We start from the raw sequence: 19,181 nt of genomic DNA on the forward strand, positions 1-19,181 counted from the left end.
TGACGTCATCCCACCTCCCTCTCCCCGAAATCTCAGGCTCCGGATGCGCCCATTTTCCCCGTCCGGCCGAACCTGAAAGTAACGAGGTGGTGGGGGAGGAGAGGCAAGGTGGCGTGTGTGCTCCCGCGCCCTTGGGCGTAGCGTGTCCAGCGTGAGCACCGAGCGGACCCTCTACAGCTTCCTACAGGAAACCAACCCGGAAGCCGGGCTCCTGCGCGGGCCAGTGCGGCGCGCGCCCGCTCGCCCCGCCCCCTCCCCCCTCCTCCCGCGGTGGTACTGGCGGAGGGCGGAGGGATCTGGAGGCGGCGGAGGGAGACGTCATTGCAGGGTTGTTTGTGCAGTCTCGGCGCCGGCGGCGACCCACAGTGATTCGGCCGCTGCGCCGGGGGGTGGGGGGGCCGAACGGGACTCTTTTCTTTCAGACTGACCGCGGGGCAGCTGCGGAGCATGTCGACCCCGGCCCGTAGGAGGCTCATGCGAGATTTCAAGCGGTAAGAGCCTCCCTCTTACCCAATACGACGGCCCCTTCCCTAAGCCATGGGACTGCAGGGCGGGGATCCAGGACATCTTCCCTTGGTGACCCTGAGGGGCGGGCTGTGGGCCTGCGGGACCAGCGGCAACCCTGGCTTACCGGCAGCTCCTATTCCCTCGCCTCGTACCTCCCTCTGAGTAAAGATGGTCGGTACTACAGCCTCCTGCCCTCCCCCCCAAAAAGTAGGAAGGTTGCCATCGTTGGGCCTAGGTGTCCCAGAGGCCCACCTAGGCCAGATGCGGACGCCTCAGCTCCCGCCTCTGCACCCTGCGGCGTCCCCTCCCCAGCCGGGGCGAGTGAGCTCCGCCTAAGGTTCGGGGCTCGCCCGGCGGACCAGCCCAGCTTTGTTACAGGGCCCCGCGGTCTCTCGTTTGGAGCGGGATTGGGGTGAACACTGCCCCACGTCCCTTCCCTTTCTGCAGTGATGAGGGTGGGGTCTGCTGCGCGAGGTGGGGAGGTGGTTAGCCCATCCCCCGAAACCCGACTCTGCCCCCGCCCACCTGGAAGGACCTTGAGAACTGGCTCGGGAAACCTAGGCCCGGAGCTGGCCACTCGGGCTGCCAGTGCCTTCTGGAACCACGATCTGGCTGCCGAATAAAGGCCTATCTATAGCCTCCCCGGCCTGGAAAAATGCCGTCCGTCAGACTCGAGCTAATCTGATACTCCACCTGGGCCTTCTTTTGGAAAATAGGGGTTTGTTAGGAAATGTGGGGCTTAGAGGAAGAAAATGACCTCTCCCTCCCCTTCCAGTTGTTTACCTCGCCTTGGAATCGTACAGTGCAGAGACAGTATGTGAAAACCCAAGGTCCGGATAGTCATAAGTTTTCTTTCCTGGGCAGACTGGGCGGAGATTGAGACAAATCTGTAATATAAAACTTAGATTTGGCGTTCAGGAAGTAACCTCTCAGCCTCGCCATTATAAAGCCCTGAGTGAGGCATTCGAAGCCATTGTCTTGGGCCCTAGATAACTTGGTTTAATTCGTTGATGCTTTTAGCCACTTAAAAGTGGGGAGTTAAGCAGTAAGTAGTTCCTTTCAACCCTCTTAGTGGCCTAACCTACCTGAGATTGACCAAACCGTGCACTTTTTATGTGGTGGACTGATTGCCAAGTGTCTTACCACTTGAAAATGAAATATTTTGTTTGAGTGTATATAGTGGACAGTTTTTTGTTATTGTTGTTGTTGGGTTTTGGGTTTGTTTTGTTTTGTTTTTTTAATCATCTGACAGACTAGGAGATGCCCTTTTTGGTACAAAAGTTCCCCAAAGCTTGAAGTCAAAATATTTGATTAGCTCCATGACTGAAATTCAAACAAAACTTCCCAGTCAGATCCATTGTTACCTTTTTTTGTTCATTTTTGCAATTTCTGTACTTGATTCTGAATTGAATACACGGCGCTTTCGGTGGTTTTTTTTTTATTTGAGGACCCTGGGGTTGCAAGAGTTTGTGGATGGCGTCTGTTGGAAGCTTCCTGTGACGTCTCCTGCTCTGAGGTAGATTTGGCCTGAGAGCAGAGTCCTGACAAAGTAGCTGGAGCTTCTGGCTACATCAGAAAGCCACTGTCTGAAGCACAGGCCATGAAGTAAAACTTGCTTTCTAGTTAGAATGAATATGGTTTTTAGTCATTTAGCATGTACAGAGATTTCCTACGTTTTTGTGTTGTGCAGTGCCTGTGTTCGGACTGGGGAACCTTGCATGATTAAGGTAGGAAAGTTGTAGGTTTTTTTGTTTTTTAAATTATGTTTTTGGTTTTGTAGGGTTTTTTTTGGGGGGGGGGGTTGTTTTGTTTTTTTCCTGTATAGCCCTGGCTGTCATGGAACTCACAGTGTCTACCAGGCTGGCCCCTGCCTCCTGAGTGCTGGGATTACTTTCCAAAAGTATTTTTTATTGCTGAAATTGTAAACTTTTAGTGGGTCAAGAGGACAATCAGGAAACATAAGTTCTTCAAGACCATATCTTAAATCTTGCTGTTTGAAGAGGCATGATCTCCTAGCCCTTTCAACTTAAAAATCACCTGTAGTATCAGTGAGTATAGTAGCTGGGTTGGTCCGTTTAAGTCGTGCCTCATTCCAGGTCCAACAGTAACAAGTCAGTCCAGCCAGTCTCGGAGTAGGTGCAGTAGAATTTGACCTCACTGACCTTTATGTTCAACTTTGAAAATGACCACTCTGGATTTCTAGATTGCAAGAGGACCCGCCTGTGGGGGTCAGTGGTGCACCATCTGAAAACAACATCATGCAGTGGAACGCAGTTATCTTTGGGTGAGTTGGAGTATAAGCACTATGGGGAAAGGCTGAGGTAGAATCCAAAACCCGTTTGTGGGGGTGCCACTGATTGTGAGAACCCAGGGCCTCCTATGTGCCTACTAGCACTCTACCATTAAGCTGTACACCCAGCCCTTGAAACATTTTATTGAGTCTGGGACAGTTACATAAAATTGGTTTCCTCCTTACTGTTACATATAGTTTAATTTGGTTTCTTTCCCTTGAGCCAGGGTGTTGCAATGTTGCCCAGGGTGATTTTGAACTGTCCTGAAGTGACCCTCTTGCTTTAGGACCTCTGGAGTAGCTGGGATTGTGGGAGTATGACATTGTACCTGGCTCTGCTCACTCCAGGTAACTGATTCTAGGATTTGAATGCTGAACAAGCTGAGTGGCAGAGTGTTTGCCTGCCAGGCATATGGTCCTGGCCCTGATCCCCAGCACTAAGAAGTAAATAAAATACTGAAATTAAATGGGTGATAGAGGAGATGAGATAAATTATTTCATATAAAATGTGTCATGCAAGTGTTTATGTTCATACTGTTGGATCTGTAAAAGCACTTGGAACCAGAAATGCTGAAATGAACTTTGCTGTGACAAGATTTTCAGCTAAGAATCATATATGCACATCTCACTGAGAAGCACTGAGCCGAAGAATTGTTTTACTTTGTGTGGCTGCGTTGAACCAAAGCATCTTCCACATTGTAGGCAAATGCTCCATCAATGGGCTTTACTCTTAGCCTCTTTAAGATTTTATTGTGATGGACTCTTGGCAGGGGTTGGGGTGCAGCCCTTTGATCCAGCACTTGGAGGCTAAGGTCCAGGCTGCCTAATGAGGCCTTGTCCCACACAGAAAACAAAACAAAACAAAACAAAAACAAAAAGGCAAAAAGAGCTCCATGAATTTTTCAGACTGTATCAAACTTAGGATCCTCTTGACTCAATGGGATATCATACTTAATAGCTTCTTAAATTTTTTATTGTCTGTGTGTGCACCTGTGACTGACTGACCGTATAGGTAGGTTCCTGTAACCCACAACACTCAAGGTAGAGGTAAGGTGACAACTGTTCCATCACTTACCTTCATTATGTGTTTCAGAGATAACATGGCTGAACTATCTGGCTAACCTATATAGCCTTTTGACTTAAAACTTAAAAATTTATTTTTGGTTATATGTGTATGTCTGTTTATGGTATTGTGGGAGTTTGCCACTACAGTTGGCTATAGTATAGTCTTACGGTAAATCCAAGTAATTGATTAAAAACTATGGTTTGTCAGGGTATGTGTCCAAGAGAGTAGATGCCCATGGAAGCCAGAGCTGGCTGTCCAATCTTCTAAAGTTGTGAGCTACCTGACATGGGTGCTGGGAACCAAGCTCCTGTAAGAGGTTATTTTTAATCACTGAGCCATCTTACAAGAGGCTGCATTTAAAAACTAGTGGGGGCCAGGTGTGGTGGCGCATACCTTTAATCCCAGCACTTGGGAGGCAGAGGCAAGCGAATTGTTGTGCGTTCAGGGCCAACCTGGTCTACAAAGCAAGTCTAGGACAGCCAAGGATACACAGAGAAACCCTGTCTCTGAAAAAATACAAAAACAAAAAACAAGTGGGGGACTGCGAATGTAGCTCAGTTGGTGCAGTGCTTGCCTAGTGTTCTTGAAGTCCTGGCTCCAGTCAACTGTAATCATAACCCCTGGAAGGCCAAGGCAGAAGGATCACAAAATAGAAGCAAATTAGCAAGACTTTGTCTTAAGAAAATCAAAATAGTTAGGTATACTGGCTCACACTTAATAAGCCATAGCACTCAGGGTCTGAGGTTGGAGGATGGCTGCAGGGTCAGGCAAGCCTGAGCTGATCCCCATTTATTTCCTGTGTATGTGTGTTGTACCAACCTTTTTAAAATTCTAGTTTTGAGCCAGTCTTGCCAAGTTGCTCAGGCCAGCTTCCTACTAGGCAGTCTTCAATATCTGACATCCTCCTGCTTCTGCCTCCTGAGTTTCTGGGATTACAAGTGTGTGGCACTATGCCTACTTGTATTAGCTTTTTTTGTTGTTGTTGAGTAGTTACTGGTTTGGCATTCTTTTCCTTTGGGGGGGTTGCTGAGTTGGGTGTTTTTGTTGTTTTGGTTTTTCAAGACGTGTTCTCTGTGTAGCTCTGGCTATCCTGGAACTAACTCTGTAGCCTAGGCTGGTCTCAAACTAGATCCACCTGCCTCTGCCTTTCCAGTGCTGGGACTAAAAGCATGCGCCACCACACTTGACTGTACTGTATCTTTTTTTTACCCCCAACAAAATCAATGACAAGTTTGTTGAGTAAAACTGTCCTTTTAAAAACAACAACAACAAAAAACCCCCAAACAAAAAACTTGCCAGGTGTGGTGGCACACGCCTTTAATTCCAGCACTCGGGAGGCAGAGGCAGGCGGATCGCTATGACTTCTAGGACAGCCTGGTCTATAAAGTGAGTCCAGGACAGCCAACGCTACACAGAGAAACGCTGTTTGGGGCTGGAGGGCTGTCACTCCTGCTCCCTCGGTAAGAAGCCTGAGCAGTGGTGTACAGCTCTCGGGGCGGTGGAATGAGTGTAGTCCTTTCTGGTTCCCCAGTTGTCCTTCCCCTCCTTGAAAACAGAAAAGGCAAAATAAAAAACTTCTTTTAATCAGAAGTCTTTTTGTTTTCAGACCAGAAGGGACACCCTTTGAAGATGGTGAGTAATTTTTAATTATTTCCTATATATTAAAAGGTGCTTTTAGGTCAGAGATTGAAATACCAACACAGCTATTTGCCTATATTTTAAATATATTATCTTGGATACCTCTGCCACCGGTTTCCTCTGTAATATGGTTTGCCTATAGAACTGGAGATAGAAGTAGTAGGTCTGTGTTAAGAGTATAGTTTATATTTGGGTGGCCTAAGAGAAGGTGTTACCCTGAGGTAATACCAAGAGGGTAATTATGCTTTCCTGTTTTGTTATCTGCATTGATAAGGGTCTTGTGATAAGTTTTTTCTTCTCTTTTTCTCCTTTTTCCCCTAGTGCTAGGGATCAAGCCCAGAGCGCATGTATTGTAGGCAAGCATCCAGGTGCCAAGCTCTCCCGAGTCCTGAGTCCATAACTTTGCTGCTTAGCATATAACACCTAGAAGCATCTGCACATTAGCATTTCAGGTTGGGTGTATCCAACAGGAGCCAGGAAAATGGGAGAATGGTTTTAATCTGTAATCACAGTTATTAAATTGATTTTAAACAGGTCCTTAAAGATTTTCCCTAATTATAGTGGATTTTTTTTGGGGGGGGGGGGTTTGAGACAGGGTCTCTCTGTGTAGCCTTGGCTGTCCTGGACTCACTTTTGTAGACCAGGCTGGCCTCAAACTCACAGTGATCCGCCTGCCTCTGCCTCCTGAGTGCTGGGATTAAAGGCGTGCGCCACCACGCCTGGCCTTATAGTGGATTTTTAAAAATTAAACAGCTTTGCTATAATTATCAAAAGACTTGAGAATTCATCTGTTCAACATATTTGACAAGAATAATCACTGAACTATTTGTGAGGGGATCACCTGAGAGGCGGAGAAGCAGTGGTACTGCAATTGGACTCCAGACTAAGTACCTGTTGATGAAAAATACAGCTGATCTGGACATGGTCCTAGACAAAAGTGCTGGAGGATAATCTAGCATCTGTATGTTTGAGATGGATCTCTCTGTAGCTGAGACTGGGCCTACTGTGTACTGACAGTTGCTGTGTTCTTTGCTTGTTACTTTGCTTGTTAAAATGGCTTAGTGAAGCCGGGCGCGGTGCCATGGTCCTTTAATTCTAGCCCTTGGGAAGCAGAGGCAGGCAGATCTACAGCCTGGTCTATACAGAGTGTTCCAAGACAGCCAGTGCTACACAGAGAAACCCTGACTCAAGAAAGAAAATAAAAGAAATGGTTTGGTGATGGTTGGAATTGCTTGTGTCATTATTTGGGCCTCTCGGTCTGTTCTGTAATACTCTGCATGATGAAGGAACATCAGATGTGCAGCTCAGTCAGTCAGAGCTTCGGGTGGGTGTTAGTTTTTTAATGGAACGTGTTCACTTTAAGGAATGACTGATGGCCTACAGAGGTAGCTGGGTGGTCGTGTGTGTGCCTGGCATGGCCTTGAGTTTGATCTCTAGCATTATCAAAAAATGGCAAAAAAAAAGAAAAGAAAAGAAAAAAGAGAAAAAGTACAACAGAGTATAATGTAATTGAGTACAGAAAGTTTATTGGGTTGTTTTGTTTTGTTTTATGCTCCATTGCAACAAACCTTTAAAAAAAAAACTGCAACATCAAACCAATCTAGTTATCTGAAAGAGCTATGAAAATTCTTTTCAGTTACATACTGTGTGAGGCCAGATTTTCTTCATGTACTGTGACAACATTGTAGCAGATGGCATGGAGATGAGAGAGCCCAGCTGTGGTCTCTAAACCAAGCATGAGGAACAGAGAAAATGCAGAAGAGTGGTACGCTTGCCACTACGTCTTCAAGTGTGTTATTTAGCATCTCTCTTAAGTGTATATTATTTAGGTTACTTAGTATGTAGTAAGGCTCGGTGTTACTTTTTGACGAATTCTAGGGTTTTTATCAGTTAGTCTTGTTTTGACAACTGGAGAGTGACTCCAGGTGAGCAAGGCTGGCACTCCACTGAGCTGACATTGCCCCAACCCCTTTCTACTTTATTTTGAGACAAGGTCCTACAGGGTTGCTCAGGTTGGCCTAGAACTTGAGGTCCTCTTGACTCAGCTGCCTGAGTAGCTAAGGTTACAATTTTTCCCATGCTTCCCACCCAGACTTTTTGCCTGCTCACTAGTCAAGTGTTCTATCACTGAGCCACATCAGATCACAATTTCTGGTACAAGCACCATCTCCAGTGGCTTATTACTGCCAGCCTATACTGAACCACAAGAGGTAGCTATGTAAATCTCAGAGACTTTTGTAGCCATTATTTTAATTAAACACTGTTTTAAAAAATAATGTTTTGAAGATCAGAAATTGTTTTCTAATCTTTCTGCCATTGATACCATCTGGTTCTTGGAGTTCTTGTGTCTGTTGCCCTGGTGAGGTATCATAGTGTACACTGTTATGTACACCTCTCAGTTTCATGAGCCCACTTCTTGCCCATAGTAGGACCAATTCTGCTAAGTGGTCCTGATTCCAAAAGCTTAAGACTATCCCATGCTTTTGCTTGAAACTGTATGTGTATATAATCCAGCTGTTTTATAATTGCAAACTTGAGACTGTCAGCCTGAAGCATGTAGGACTGGAGGTGTAGGTTCAGCAAAGAGTGTATGCTTGAGGCGTACGTGAGGCCCTTGTCCTTTATCCTCAGCACAGGTAAGGCCAGCGTCCCCAGCTGTCTCGGGTACCTCTAGTGAACCTGTGCAGATATGAAGTGTGACTTAGCTTTGTTTGGCTTATATCTTTGGCTTCTAACTCCAGATTCCCAACCAACAGCAGCCACAAAAAGTAATGAAATGGAGATTGTGTTCCATATCTATGACAAGTGAAGATGTGAACAATATAACTGATTCTTAGCATGTTCAAATGAGAGAGACAGAGCTGCCTGTCCCATCAGCACCCGGGCCTAGGTTGTCCTTTGCCAGGTGGTAGTCCATTCTCAGAATCCTTTGGTACCCTCCTTTCATGCTGTAAAAACTTTCTAGTTCCTTAAGTGTGTATTTAAATTTTTTAATAGCTAGGGCCCAGTTGCCTTCCACAAATATGACAGTTGAAACTGGTGAGGTGGCTCAGAGGGCTTAGGAGCTTACCCCACAAGCCCTGACAACCCGAGTTTGCTTCCCAGACCTTTTCAGGTAAAGGTGGGAGGAAAAAACTAACTTCAGAATAAATTGACCTCTGACCTTCTCCCCCCCCCCCCTCTCTCTCTCTCTCTCTCTCTCTCTCTCTCTCTCTCTCTCTCTCTCACACACACACACACACACACACACACACACACACACCCCTATGGCATGTTGCCCACTTGCAAAGGTTAACACCACACTAGTTGAGTACCCCTTGAAGGTGCTTGTCCTCTGAGCCCTTGCGAGCATTGCTTGTTCCCGTCTAACACTGAGTGTGTTAGATGTTTACATGCTAAACCAGGGTTCTCAGGCTGGTGGTGTGCTTGTGCAAAGTAGAATTGATAAAGATACTTGTGTGTTAGATGTTTACATGCTAAACCAGGGTTCTCAGGCTGGTGGTGTGCTTGTGCAAAGTAGAATTGATAAAGATACTTAAATGTTTGTCTTTACTGTGCTTTGCTTTGTTTTCTATCTAGGTACTTTTAAACTAGTAATAGAATTTTCTGAAGAATATCCAAATAAACCACCAACCGTTAGGTTTTTATCCAAAATGTTTCATCCAAATGGTAAGTAGCAGCTTCTTCAATTCTGTCAGTGATAGGACGAGGGGATGGGAGGGTTTGTTCTTTCCACTTGAGTATAGCGTATTCTTCCTGTTAGGGCTCGTCTTCAAATACTGCCTTCATGTCTATGTTAGTTCCAGTTTCATTGTTAGAATCTTAACAAGGTTCCATGTGTGAAGGAAAGTAATTTTAATAACATCTGAATTAAAGTAATGAACATTTATTTGCTTAAAAAACAGAGATTTTAGCTGGGTGATGGTAGTGCACACCTTTCATCCTGGCACTCAGGAGGCAAAGGTAGGCAGATCTCTGAGTTCCAGGACAGCCAAGACTACGGAGAGAAACCATGTCTTGAAAAGCAAAAAACAAACAATTTCACCTGAAGTTTGGCTTTTAAAAACGACACATTCGGGACTAGAGAGATGGCTCAGAGGTTAAGAAGACAGTCCCAAAGGTCCTGAATTCAATTCCCAGCAACCACATGATGCCTCACAACCATCTATAATGAGATCTGGTATACATGTGGGCAGAACACTGTATAAATAATCAAATCTTAAACACACAAATACATCTTCAAACCTGTGGATAGGTGGTCAAGAATTCAAGGTCTTCCTCAGCTGCTTTAGCAACTTTAAAGCCAGCCTGAACTTCATGAGACCCTGTCTCCCAAAATAAAATAAAACGGCTCAGTAAGTAAAAGGTATCTTGCCACCAAGTCTAAGCCTGAGTTCAGTCCCCAGGACTCCCAATTCCTGCAGGGTGTCCTCTGACCTCCTAATGTATTACTTGAGCACACATACATATGTGTGCATAGTCAATTGAGTAATAAGATAAATGATGGGATCTTATAGCCATGCTGACCTTCAGATTGACATGTATCCAAGGATGATTTTGAACTCAGGATCATCCCCAGAGTGCTTATGGGCAGGTGCTGCCATGCCCAATTTATGTGGTGCTGGGGATCAAATTCCAAGTTTACGCAGGAGGTGGCCACTCTACAAACTGAGCTACATCCCAGGTCCAGGGATGAGACACACACACAGCGTGTGTACATTCTCCTTGTTCATTTTTATCTGTTTTAATTTTTTATGTATTTATTTCCTTTTTCAAGACAGGCTTTCTCTATTTAGCCTTTGCTCTTCTGGAATGTTTTATAGACCTGGCTGGTCATGAACTCAGATATCTACCTGCCTCTGCCTCCCCCAGGACTGGGATTAAAAGCGTGTACCACCACTGCATCACACAGTTCAGTGAAGTTTTGGTGTAGTCACAGACACAATAAAACTAATTAAAATGACCAGTTTCCTTTTCTCTTGTGAGATACAAATAGTCTGAATGCTTTGGATTTTGTTTGTTTGTTTGTTTGTTTGGTAGGTTTTGGGTTTTGGGTTTTTCAAGAAAAGTTTCTCTGTGTAACTGCCCTCTCTGTCCTGAACTCACTTTGTAGAGCAGGCTGGCCTCAAACTCACAGAGATCTGCCTGCCTCTGCCTCCCAAGTATTGGGATTAAAGGCATGCGCCACCACTGCGCAGCCAGTATGAATGCTTGATGGATTCTTAGAACACACAGCCCTTAACTGACTTTTCACGTACATAACCCTTCGATTTATCTGTTGTGATTGTTGTAGCTATACTTCATCTCTATTGCTTAAATAATTTATTTTTTAAGATTTATATATTATGTATACAGTGTTCTGCCTACAAACCAGAAGAGGGCAAGCCGTGCTCTTAGCCTCTGAGCCATCTCTCCAGCCCTTGAATAATGTTTTAGATATATTCTGTTTACCTGTTGATCAATTGATGGACATTTGGATCCAGGTTTCCTTTTGGCATCTCAAAAAATCAAAACTAGTTAAAAACTTTATAATTATCAAATGTTTAGGGGAAGTGGTCTGACATTTGACTCTGTAGGAAAGATGGAACGTGGCTGGCTTAACACTCTCAGACCGAAAGATCTAACTGAAAGATCTAAGCCAAGGTTGGCTGTTAGCAGTGCTGTGCACGGAGAACACATGAGACTAGGAGGGTAGATACAATTGCCCAAAAGCAGAGAGAAACCCTAGGATGGAGCCCTGAGGAAAGGCAGGATTTAAACATACATGCACACACGCACGCATGTACACTCTGTCTCTCCTCAGTCCTGTTGCTGTGGAGAATATTCTGGTTGTCAGGTTTTTCAGTTTGGCATTGTCAGAAGTGGAATATGCCCTTAATCCTAACACTTGTGAGGTAGAAGCAGGAAGCTCAGAGCTCACTGCTGTCCTAGGCTATGTGAGACTTCCAAAGGAACCACGGCCCACACATTGGCAATATTTGCCAAGCTTCTCGGTGCATGTTAACTTTCTGCCTTTTTATTAACTTTACAAATATTTGTGACCTCATTTAGTCAAAGTGAAGGTATTGATACACTTTTTAGAAATCAAAATATGTAATTATTGGATGTAGGTTTTAAACTTTTTTTCAGGCCAATCTCTTGAGTTCCAGGCCAGCCAGGGCTACATAGTAAGAACCTGTCTGCGAACAAAAATTCCTTGTTTTCATGGCAAGCACAGTAGGTAGATGGCATTTTTAATGATTTGCACTAGTAATATTCATTGGATGTGTCATTATTTACTATGTTGGGAGCCTAACCTAAGACTGTGTCCATGGGTGTCCATGCTCCACCACTGAGCTGGACCTCCAGGCATGAGCACCATTGTTTAGCCAGATCTTTTTTGGACCACAAGGGAGTTTACTGGGTTGTTTTGTTTGTTTTGTTTTTTCTCATAATTAAATAATTGTGAACATCCCACAAATACATCTTAGTATGTATTCATGGTAATCTCCTGAGAATCATCTCAAGGAGTGGGGTTTTTTGTTTTTATTTATTTATTAATTAATTAATTTATTTATTTATTTATTTGGTTTTTTGAGACAGGGTCTCTCTGTGTAGCCTTGGCTGCCCTGGACTTGCTCTGTAGACCAGGCTGGCCTTGAACTCACAGCGATTCGCCTGCCTCTGCCTCCCAAATGCTGGGATTAAAGGCGTGCGCCACCACTCCCAGCTCTTGTTTTTATTTTTCAAAACAGGGTTTCTCTGTGTAGTCCTGGCTGTCCTGGACTTGCTTTGTAAACCAGGCTGGCCTCGAACTCAATAGGATCGCTCTGCCTCCCTGAGCGCTGGAACAAAAGGTGTGCGCCACCTGGCTAGTTGGCACAAGTTTCCCTCTGAGAGGACACGGTTAGTTGCTGCCTGAGGTTCAGAACTGTGCTTGGTCAGGTGTCGTGTGTGTGCTGAAGAGTTCTTCCCGTGGGTGTGAGCTGCTTGTAACTAACCTGAGCGCTCTTTTCACAGTGTATGCTGATGGCAGCATCTGCTTAGATATCCTGCAGAATCGGTGGAGTCCCACATACGATGTCTCCTCCATCTTAACTTCAATTCAGGTAAGTTTGTGTGGGGTGCATTGCAGCTTCCGCATGCTCTGTGGACATCGCGTTACAGCAGTGTAAAGCCAGGTAAGCACACCACCTGCCAGGGCCCAGTAACTAGTGAGGCACTCAGACAGGACCCCAGCAGATGTGCTGCAATTCTGTTGACATGAGATCTAATCCAAAATCTGTTTTGTTTTGGTTTTTAAGAGTTACTTATTTTATTTATTGCATATGAGTGCTTTATCTGCAGAAGACGGCATCACATCTCATGACAGATGGTTGTGAGCCACCATGTGGTTGCTGGGAATTGAACTCAGGGCCTCTGGAAGAGCAGGTGGTAACCACTATGCCATCTCTCTAGCCCCACAATCTGGTTTCTTTGGGGTCCTCTTATTGCCTAGGCTGACCCACGGAAGACGTAATCCTCCTGCCTCTTCCCAAGTACAGGTGTGTGCCACCATGCCTAATAACAACTTGTTGCCTAAACACCTGCTACACATTTGCCTGTGCTGTCCCATTCAAGGAAGTCTGGGGATTTGGGGGTTTTTTCTTGGATTTTTTTGTGGGTTTTTTGGTTGTTGGTTGATTTTTGTTTTTCTTTTGTTTTCAAGACAGGGTTTCTCTGTGTAGCCCTGGCTGTCCTGGATTCGCTTTATAGACCAGGCTGGCCTCAAACTTACAGAGATCCACCTGCCTCTGCCTCCTAAGTGCTGGGATTAAAGGCGTGCATTAGCACTACCCAGCTTTCTTTCCATACATACAGTGCTCTGCCTGCATGCACACCGAAGGTGAGAAGAGGGCATCAGATCACATTACGGATGTATTAGCCACCATATGGTTGCTGGGAATTGAACTCAGGACCTCTGGAAGAGCAGCCAGTGCTGTTAACCTCTGAGCCATCTCTCCAGCCCAAGAACCTGTTTTTAAAAGACTCTCTTTGAGTCTGGGGAGGCTATTGTAGCTGTGCTGATTTGAGAGGGGGGTAAATTTTGTATTTTGGTCCATCATTGTGAGTCTTTGCCCTACTGTTGTTCTGCTCATCTGTGGGGTCTGTCATGATCATTGAACCTTACACCTATCTGATTCCCACTACCTATCTGTCCCATCCCTGTGTGTCTGCAACCTTCAACTTTACACACACACACACACACACACACACACACACACACACATACATATACATACACACACACACACACCCGCCATAGTCTATTTCTGTTCCCATGTTCCACGTATATAAAGGTGTAGACAACATAGAAAAGCAATCATTACCCTTAGCTTGCTGGTTACTCTGTTTTGCCTTTCCCACTCGGGTTATTTTACAACTTTACTATTTTATTCCTTTCCTGCTAAACATACGTGTTTTATTTATCAGAGGAGCAAAGTTTGTACCCCAATTTGCCTATAGACTTGCTGAGCAATCACAATAATAAGATGTAGACCTGGGGGTGTGGTCAGTGTTAGAGCACTTACCTAGGATGTCCAAGACCTGAGCACCACAAATGACAGTAGTGGAGCCCCAGCATGGTGGCACACCTTTAATCCCAGCACTAGGGACGCAGAGGCAGGTGGATCTCTTGAGTTCGAGGCCAGCCTGGTCTACAAAGTGAGTTTCAGAACAGCCAGGGCTACACAGAGAAACCATCTCGAAAATCATAAAATAAAATATGTGGACTTAACTACCAGTTACTAAGGTATTTACAGGTGTTATACTTTAACCAAAATAAGCTCCTTATTTCATGGTTTGGAAATTCTAATATGCTAATATTCTTGGCTGATTTCTTGAAATTGGAAGTCTCAAGGCAACTGGGAATTGTTTTGAAACCTTATGTTCTTTAGCAGCAGAAACTTGTCTCACACTTATTTTTGAAGGCTTAAAACGTAAAAGATGACATTAGGAACTTCAGGTGATTCTGTTGTGTTTTTCAGTCCTCATCTGGGCCCTGTTAATATGACACACAACTGAAAAGCATTTCCCTCTCTCTCTTTCTCGTAGTCTCTGTTGGATGAACCGAATCCAAACAGTCCAGCCAATAGCCAAGCAGCACAGCTTTATCAGGAAAACAAACGGGAGTACGAGAAGAGAGTCTCGGCCATTGTTGAGCAAAGCTGGAATGATTCATAATAGACCCCGGGTCTGTTCATCTTTTCATCGTTGTTGTGTATAATTTACCTCCCAGTAGAAAGGCTAGCAAGTTTTAAGTGCCACGGGTTTAAAGGATTCTGCAGAGAGAAAAGAAAAAGTCCTTCAGTTTAGAACCTACAAAAGCTTGTGTATCTTGATTAATGTACTTTTTATTGCATGGTGTGAACTAAGTTATTGCTGCATAAATTTGTAATATATCCTGTTTGTATTTTTTTCCAAGTGTATAATGTTGGTGTGGAGTTTTCATGACAGAATATACACATTTTGTAAATCTGTACTTTTTTCAAATATTGAATGCCTTATTTTTGAATTCTTTAGATTTTTAAATTGGAGAAAAACACTTAAAGTTTTTTATATATGAATATTACATGTAAAGCTGTTAAAATACATAACTTCAGTGCAAGAGACTTTGTCACTTATTTCCTTACCTGTGCAGGAGGGACTGTGAAGTCTCTAGCTCTCCACCAGGCGAGAGCCTCATTTCCAACTGCAGAAGATCACACTTCTGTTTTATCAAGAAAGTCTGTAAATTTGAATCTAAAACCAATTCTGATCTCCGGCTTTATTTTGAATGTACTTATGTTAGTTCAGTTGAGTAATTATAGACATACTGGTCTGATTCTGTCCAGCTCTGTATTTGGGCCACTTGTTAACGTGCGTTTCTCATGTTAAACTGTACCTATTGTGACTTCACAATTGGCACCTCCACCACAAGCAGAGTTGACTCACTCTGCGGTGTGGCAGCACCTTCACAGGCTTTTGATTAAGAAGAAAGTAAAACCATCACCACTTACCAAACGCCACGCCGCAGTATTAGCAATGGCCGGTTGTGTTGGTTTGAACAAGGCAGAGATTTGGAAGGAATCTTGGTGTAACTTGAATATTTGCAAACTACCTTTTAATGCAGCTGCGCGCTACCTGTTTGTTCTGGAACTGTCGAGCACCAGGGCCTGCTGAGTTGCTTCTCACCCTTAGTTGTATACAAGTTGTACTGCATCCTAGTTTACTGGATAGATTTAAAACACAGTATTGTAGAAAGCTAATACAAAGCTATCCTATGCCTTCAAATAGTATAGAAAATGGAAAATATACAAGTAAATTCTGTTGAACCACTTGTGTAGTCTCTCTGGTAGTTGAAACAGCTGTTGCAGTGAGTGAGCCTGAGTTTCTTGTCATCTATACCGGTCTCCTAGAGACGTGCTCTGGTAGCCTCTCTGTTGGAAGATTGGGTTGCAGAGTGACCGTGGCTTCTGTTTACGAGCAAAGTTTAAAACTGGGATGGATAAGAACTGATACTTCCCTTTAGGAGTTGTTACCCTGAGTGTCCAAAGGGATGGTTCATTGGTTAATAGCGCGTACTGTTTCTGCAAGAACCAAGCGTGGTTCCCAGAGCCCACTTCAGACAGCTGCCAGCTCTGGGAGGATCCAAAGCTGACTAACTCAGATACTGGCACTCAAACACACAGACATGTACATAATTATAATACTATGAGCACATCCAGTTGTTAAGCTGAGCATGGTGGCACGTGACCTGCTCACCTGGGGAGGCTGTAGAGTATTGTGGTTTTGAGTTCCAGGCCATTTGGGGTACAGAGTGGGACCCACCTGTGATGATGGCTCTGCCATGTAGCTCTAAAAGTGTCTCTCTCCTGCAACCTGGACAGTAGATAAGCAATACCTGCACGGGGCTCTGCTGTTTGGCTAAACATTGTCGTGGATATGTCAGCACCATATTTGTTCTTAACCATTTTCCTCACCCAGTTGAAAACAAACGTTTCAGATACTTGGCTTGGTAAACAGTAAAGGGCGTGATGTCAGGTGTTGAGCCTAGCTGCTCAGTACATGCACCTGGTATCTATCGGGCCCATGTAAGTAAGGTTCTCAGTCGTTCCTGTTTTGTCTTTGGCAGAGTACCAGATCTGAATCTTTAACTGATGTTACCATAGAACAATGTTCATTTTTACTCAAGATAACATTTGTATGGCCAGAAGCTAGAAGCTAGGTATTGAGGTGGATTTGCATAGGGTTTACATGTGCTCATGATGTGCTTCCTCCGTAGCAGGGCCTGGCAACGAGCAACTGTGTGGCACTGTTCTCGGCTAAAGCTGGGCACTGTCATACTACACATCAGGAAACTAGAGAGATGGGGTGTCTCAGGTCAGCCGGTGAGGAAACAAGCTGGCGCTTGGAGTAGTCTGAACCATTAAGGACTATTAAGGGGAATTTTACTTTTGAAGAAGTGCTTTATTTGATGAAGAGTTATACAGAGACTATCCAGTGAAAAAGTTTCTTTGTCATGGTTTTCCACCATCACACACAACCCCTAGTCAGAAAGCCTGGGTATAGAAACTTCCTGGTCTCTGATATAAAGGACTGATTTCTCAATAAGCCATTTCCCCTCCATCTGTAACTCCTCAAGCCTAGCCCTCTTAACAAAATAGTTACACTGATGTAACTTTGAGAGGCTGACCGACATGATTGACCAGGTAAAGGTGCCAGCCACCAAGTCCAGAGTCAGATCCCTGGGACCCCATGGGAAGAGAGCTGACATGTCCTCTGACCTCCAACCACAACATACACTCTTCATACACATAGCCGCAAAGTCAATGTAAACTTTGAGAACTGATCTAACACTCATGTGTGGAGAGCAATGAAGAAAGCTAAGAGTGTTCAGGAAACAAAAGCATCTGCCCACAGTGTACTGCTTTCTGAGCCAAGGTCCTTGTGAGGATGAGATGAGATAAGCACTCTTCTCCCAGCTCCTACTGACCAGTAGAAATGACCTGGAGACTGGACAGGAGGCTCAGTGCTAAGATCGCAGGCTGAAGAGGACCTGAGTTCAGTTTCCAGCACCCATGCTAGGTAGCTCTCAACTACCTGTAACTCCAGCTCCAAGGGACCTGAGGGCACCAGCTATCAGGGACACAGACACTCACATAAAGATCCTAAAAGAACACTGGTATAATAATGCAGATGTGTGGTCCATTTGGGAGGCCAAGACAGGAGGATTACCATGAGTTTGAGGAGACCTTGCCTTTAGAAAGAACATTTTGGACTCATGGTAGGATCCACAGTTCTGTTCTGAGTTGCTGGGAATCAAAACACCCTCAGACATGCTAGGCAAGTGTTCATCAACAGGCTGTATTACCAAACCCTGGCATGCTTTTTCCAAGTTTGGGGAGTAGACAGTGTAGATCACAGTTTACTGTATCCAGCCATGGGATGTGTTAAATGTGTAAAGAGAAATCTAGTAGTTGAAGCTGTGGAGGTGCACAGTTGTCAGGAGGGAGACTTGTGACAGAGTTGTGGCTCTCTTTAGTTCCCATCTAGTTTGGGGGGGAGGGGGAATGAGCTACCATCTAGTAGATAAAGCAAGGATACCAGAAGTCATTTGACGGAAAGGAGTGGCCTTTCCTCCAGCCTTTGAGGAAATAGAGATCACTGGATACATATGCCATTTTTAGTAAATCTGTCCCATCACTACTACAGCTTTTAAAAATAAAATATTGAGGTTTTAATGTTCTGCTCATAAGATGGCTAGGGAATTGGCTTTAGTTGGGTCAGAAGGATAAATGACCTGTGTCAGTCCACAGCTCAACTTAGCTCCAAGCATACTCTGGTATAGAGAAGGCTCAGGCTTAGATGATATAACTGCCATTGATTATGTAACTAAGGCCCTGGCCACTTGGCAGTTATCTGACTTCTCTTGCTGAGAGCAGATAGCTAAGCTTATTGGGGAATAAATTTACAGAGTGACAGAAAACGACCCCTCTGGGCTGGGCGTGTGTGGTTCAGTGGTAGCACCTATTTTAGCAAGTGTTCGGACTTGGTTTTGAGTCCCAGCAATCCACACACACAGTAAGATGCCCTTAGCTGTTTAGGAGACATTGAACAATCTTGAAGTGAATCCTTAAAATGTGGTCGGGTTGGGAATTCAAAAAGAGATCAGAGTCTGACTGTGAATTCATTCGTCGTCATTCTTAGAAGCTGAGAAGGACTTTACTATGTCTTGAAAGCTGCTGGAACGAAGAAGACATTGCACCTCAGCTGCCCTCTTAGGAGCAAAGACTTGGCTACGCCTGCTTCCTTTCTGAAGCCCAGAGGAGAAAGTTGCCCCTTTACAAACAAGATCTTTTGCCAAGAATACCACTGCTCACCAGCTGAACTGGCCTAGCGGCGCTCCTGAAGACTGTCAAATAAAGAGGCTCGCAGCTCTGGCTGGCCTGTGTAAAGTCATTTTAGAAAATGGATTTGGAAATTTCATAACAGAGTTGGCTTAAAGAAAACAAGCATCAGGAAACCCCTTACCTAACACCTCATTCTAAGCCCGAGAGACACTCTGCCTTTCCATAGAAAAGGATGTGTTTGCTGGACCCTGGTGATTTACCACTCTAACAGACAGGGCTGCAGGGATGCTGGCCTATGGCCAGCCTCAGCTTATGTCAGGAAAAGCTGTCA

General features: G+C 44.5%; 1 protein-coding gene across 2 annotated transcripts; it reads left to right on the top strand.

The window, feature by feature from the left end:
- Positions 1 to 336: 336 nt before the first annotated feature.
- On the top strand, positions 337 to 18,940 carry UBE2B (ubiquitin conjugating enzyme E2 B). 2 transcript variants are annotated; one of them, XM_084764165.1, is made up of 7 exons: positions 337 to 491; positions 2,711 to 2,791; positions 5,470 to 5,495; positions 9,081 to 9,170; positions 12,501 to 12,589; positions 14,574 to 14,712; positions 18,708 to 18,940. In XM_084764165.1, exons 1-6 carry the CDS (start codon positions 448 to 450, stop codon positions 14,700 to 14,702), a joined length of 459 nt encoding a protein of 152 aa, XP_084620291.1. In that variant the 5' UTR covers positions 337 to 447; the 3' UTR covers positions 14,703 to 14,712; positions 18,708 to 18,940. The 2 variants fall into 2 exon arrangements, with proteins under 2 accessions (XP_084620291.1, XP_084620290.1); XM_084764164.1 differs by lacking the exon at positions 18,708 to 18,940 and having other exon boundaries at positions 14,574 to 15,835.
- Positions 18,941 to 19,181: the final 241 nt, after the last annotated feature.

The sequence above is a fragment of the Acomys minous genome, assembly GCF_964271855.1.
Source record: "Acomys minous genome assembly, chromosome: 16".
Classification (NCBI taxonomy): domain Eukaryota; kingdom Metazoa; phylum Chordata; class Mammalia; order Rodentia; family Muridae; genus Acomys; species Acomys minous.

Excerpts from the sequence above, each read along its gene's own strand:
- UBE2B (XM_084764165.1), top strand. The coding sequence starts at position 448 with ATGTCGACCCCGGCCCGTAGGAGGCTCATGCGAGATTTCAAGCG. Across the intron at positions 5,496-9,080 it reads AGGGACACCCTTTGAAGATG|GTACTTTTAAACTAGTAATA; the intron begins GTGAGTAATTTT and ends TTTTCTATCTAG. Across the intron at positions 12,590-14,573 it reads CCATCTTAACTTCAATTCAG|TCTCTGTTGGATGAACCGAA; the intron begins GTAAGTTTGTGT and ends TCTTTCTCGTAG.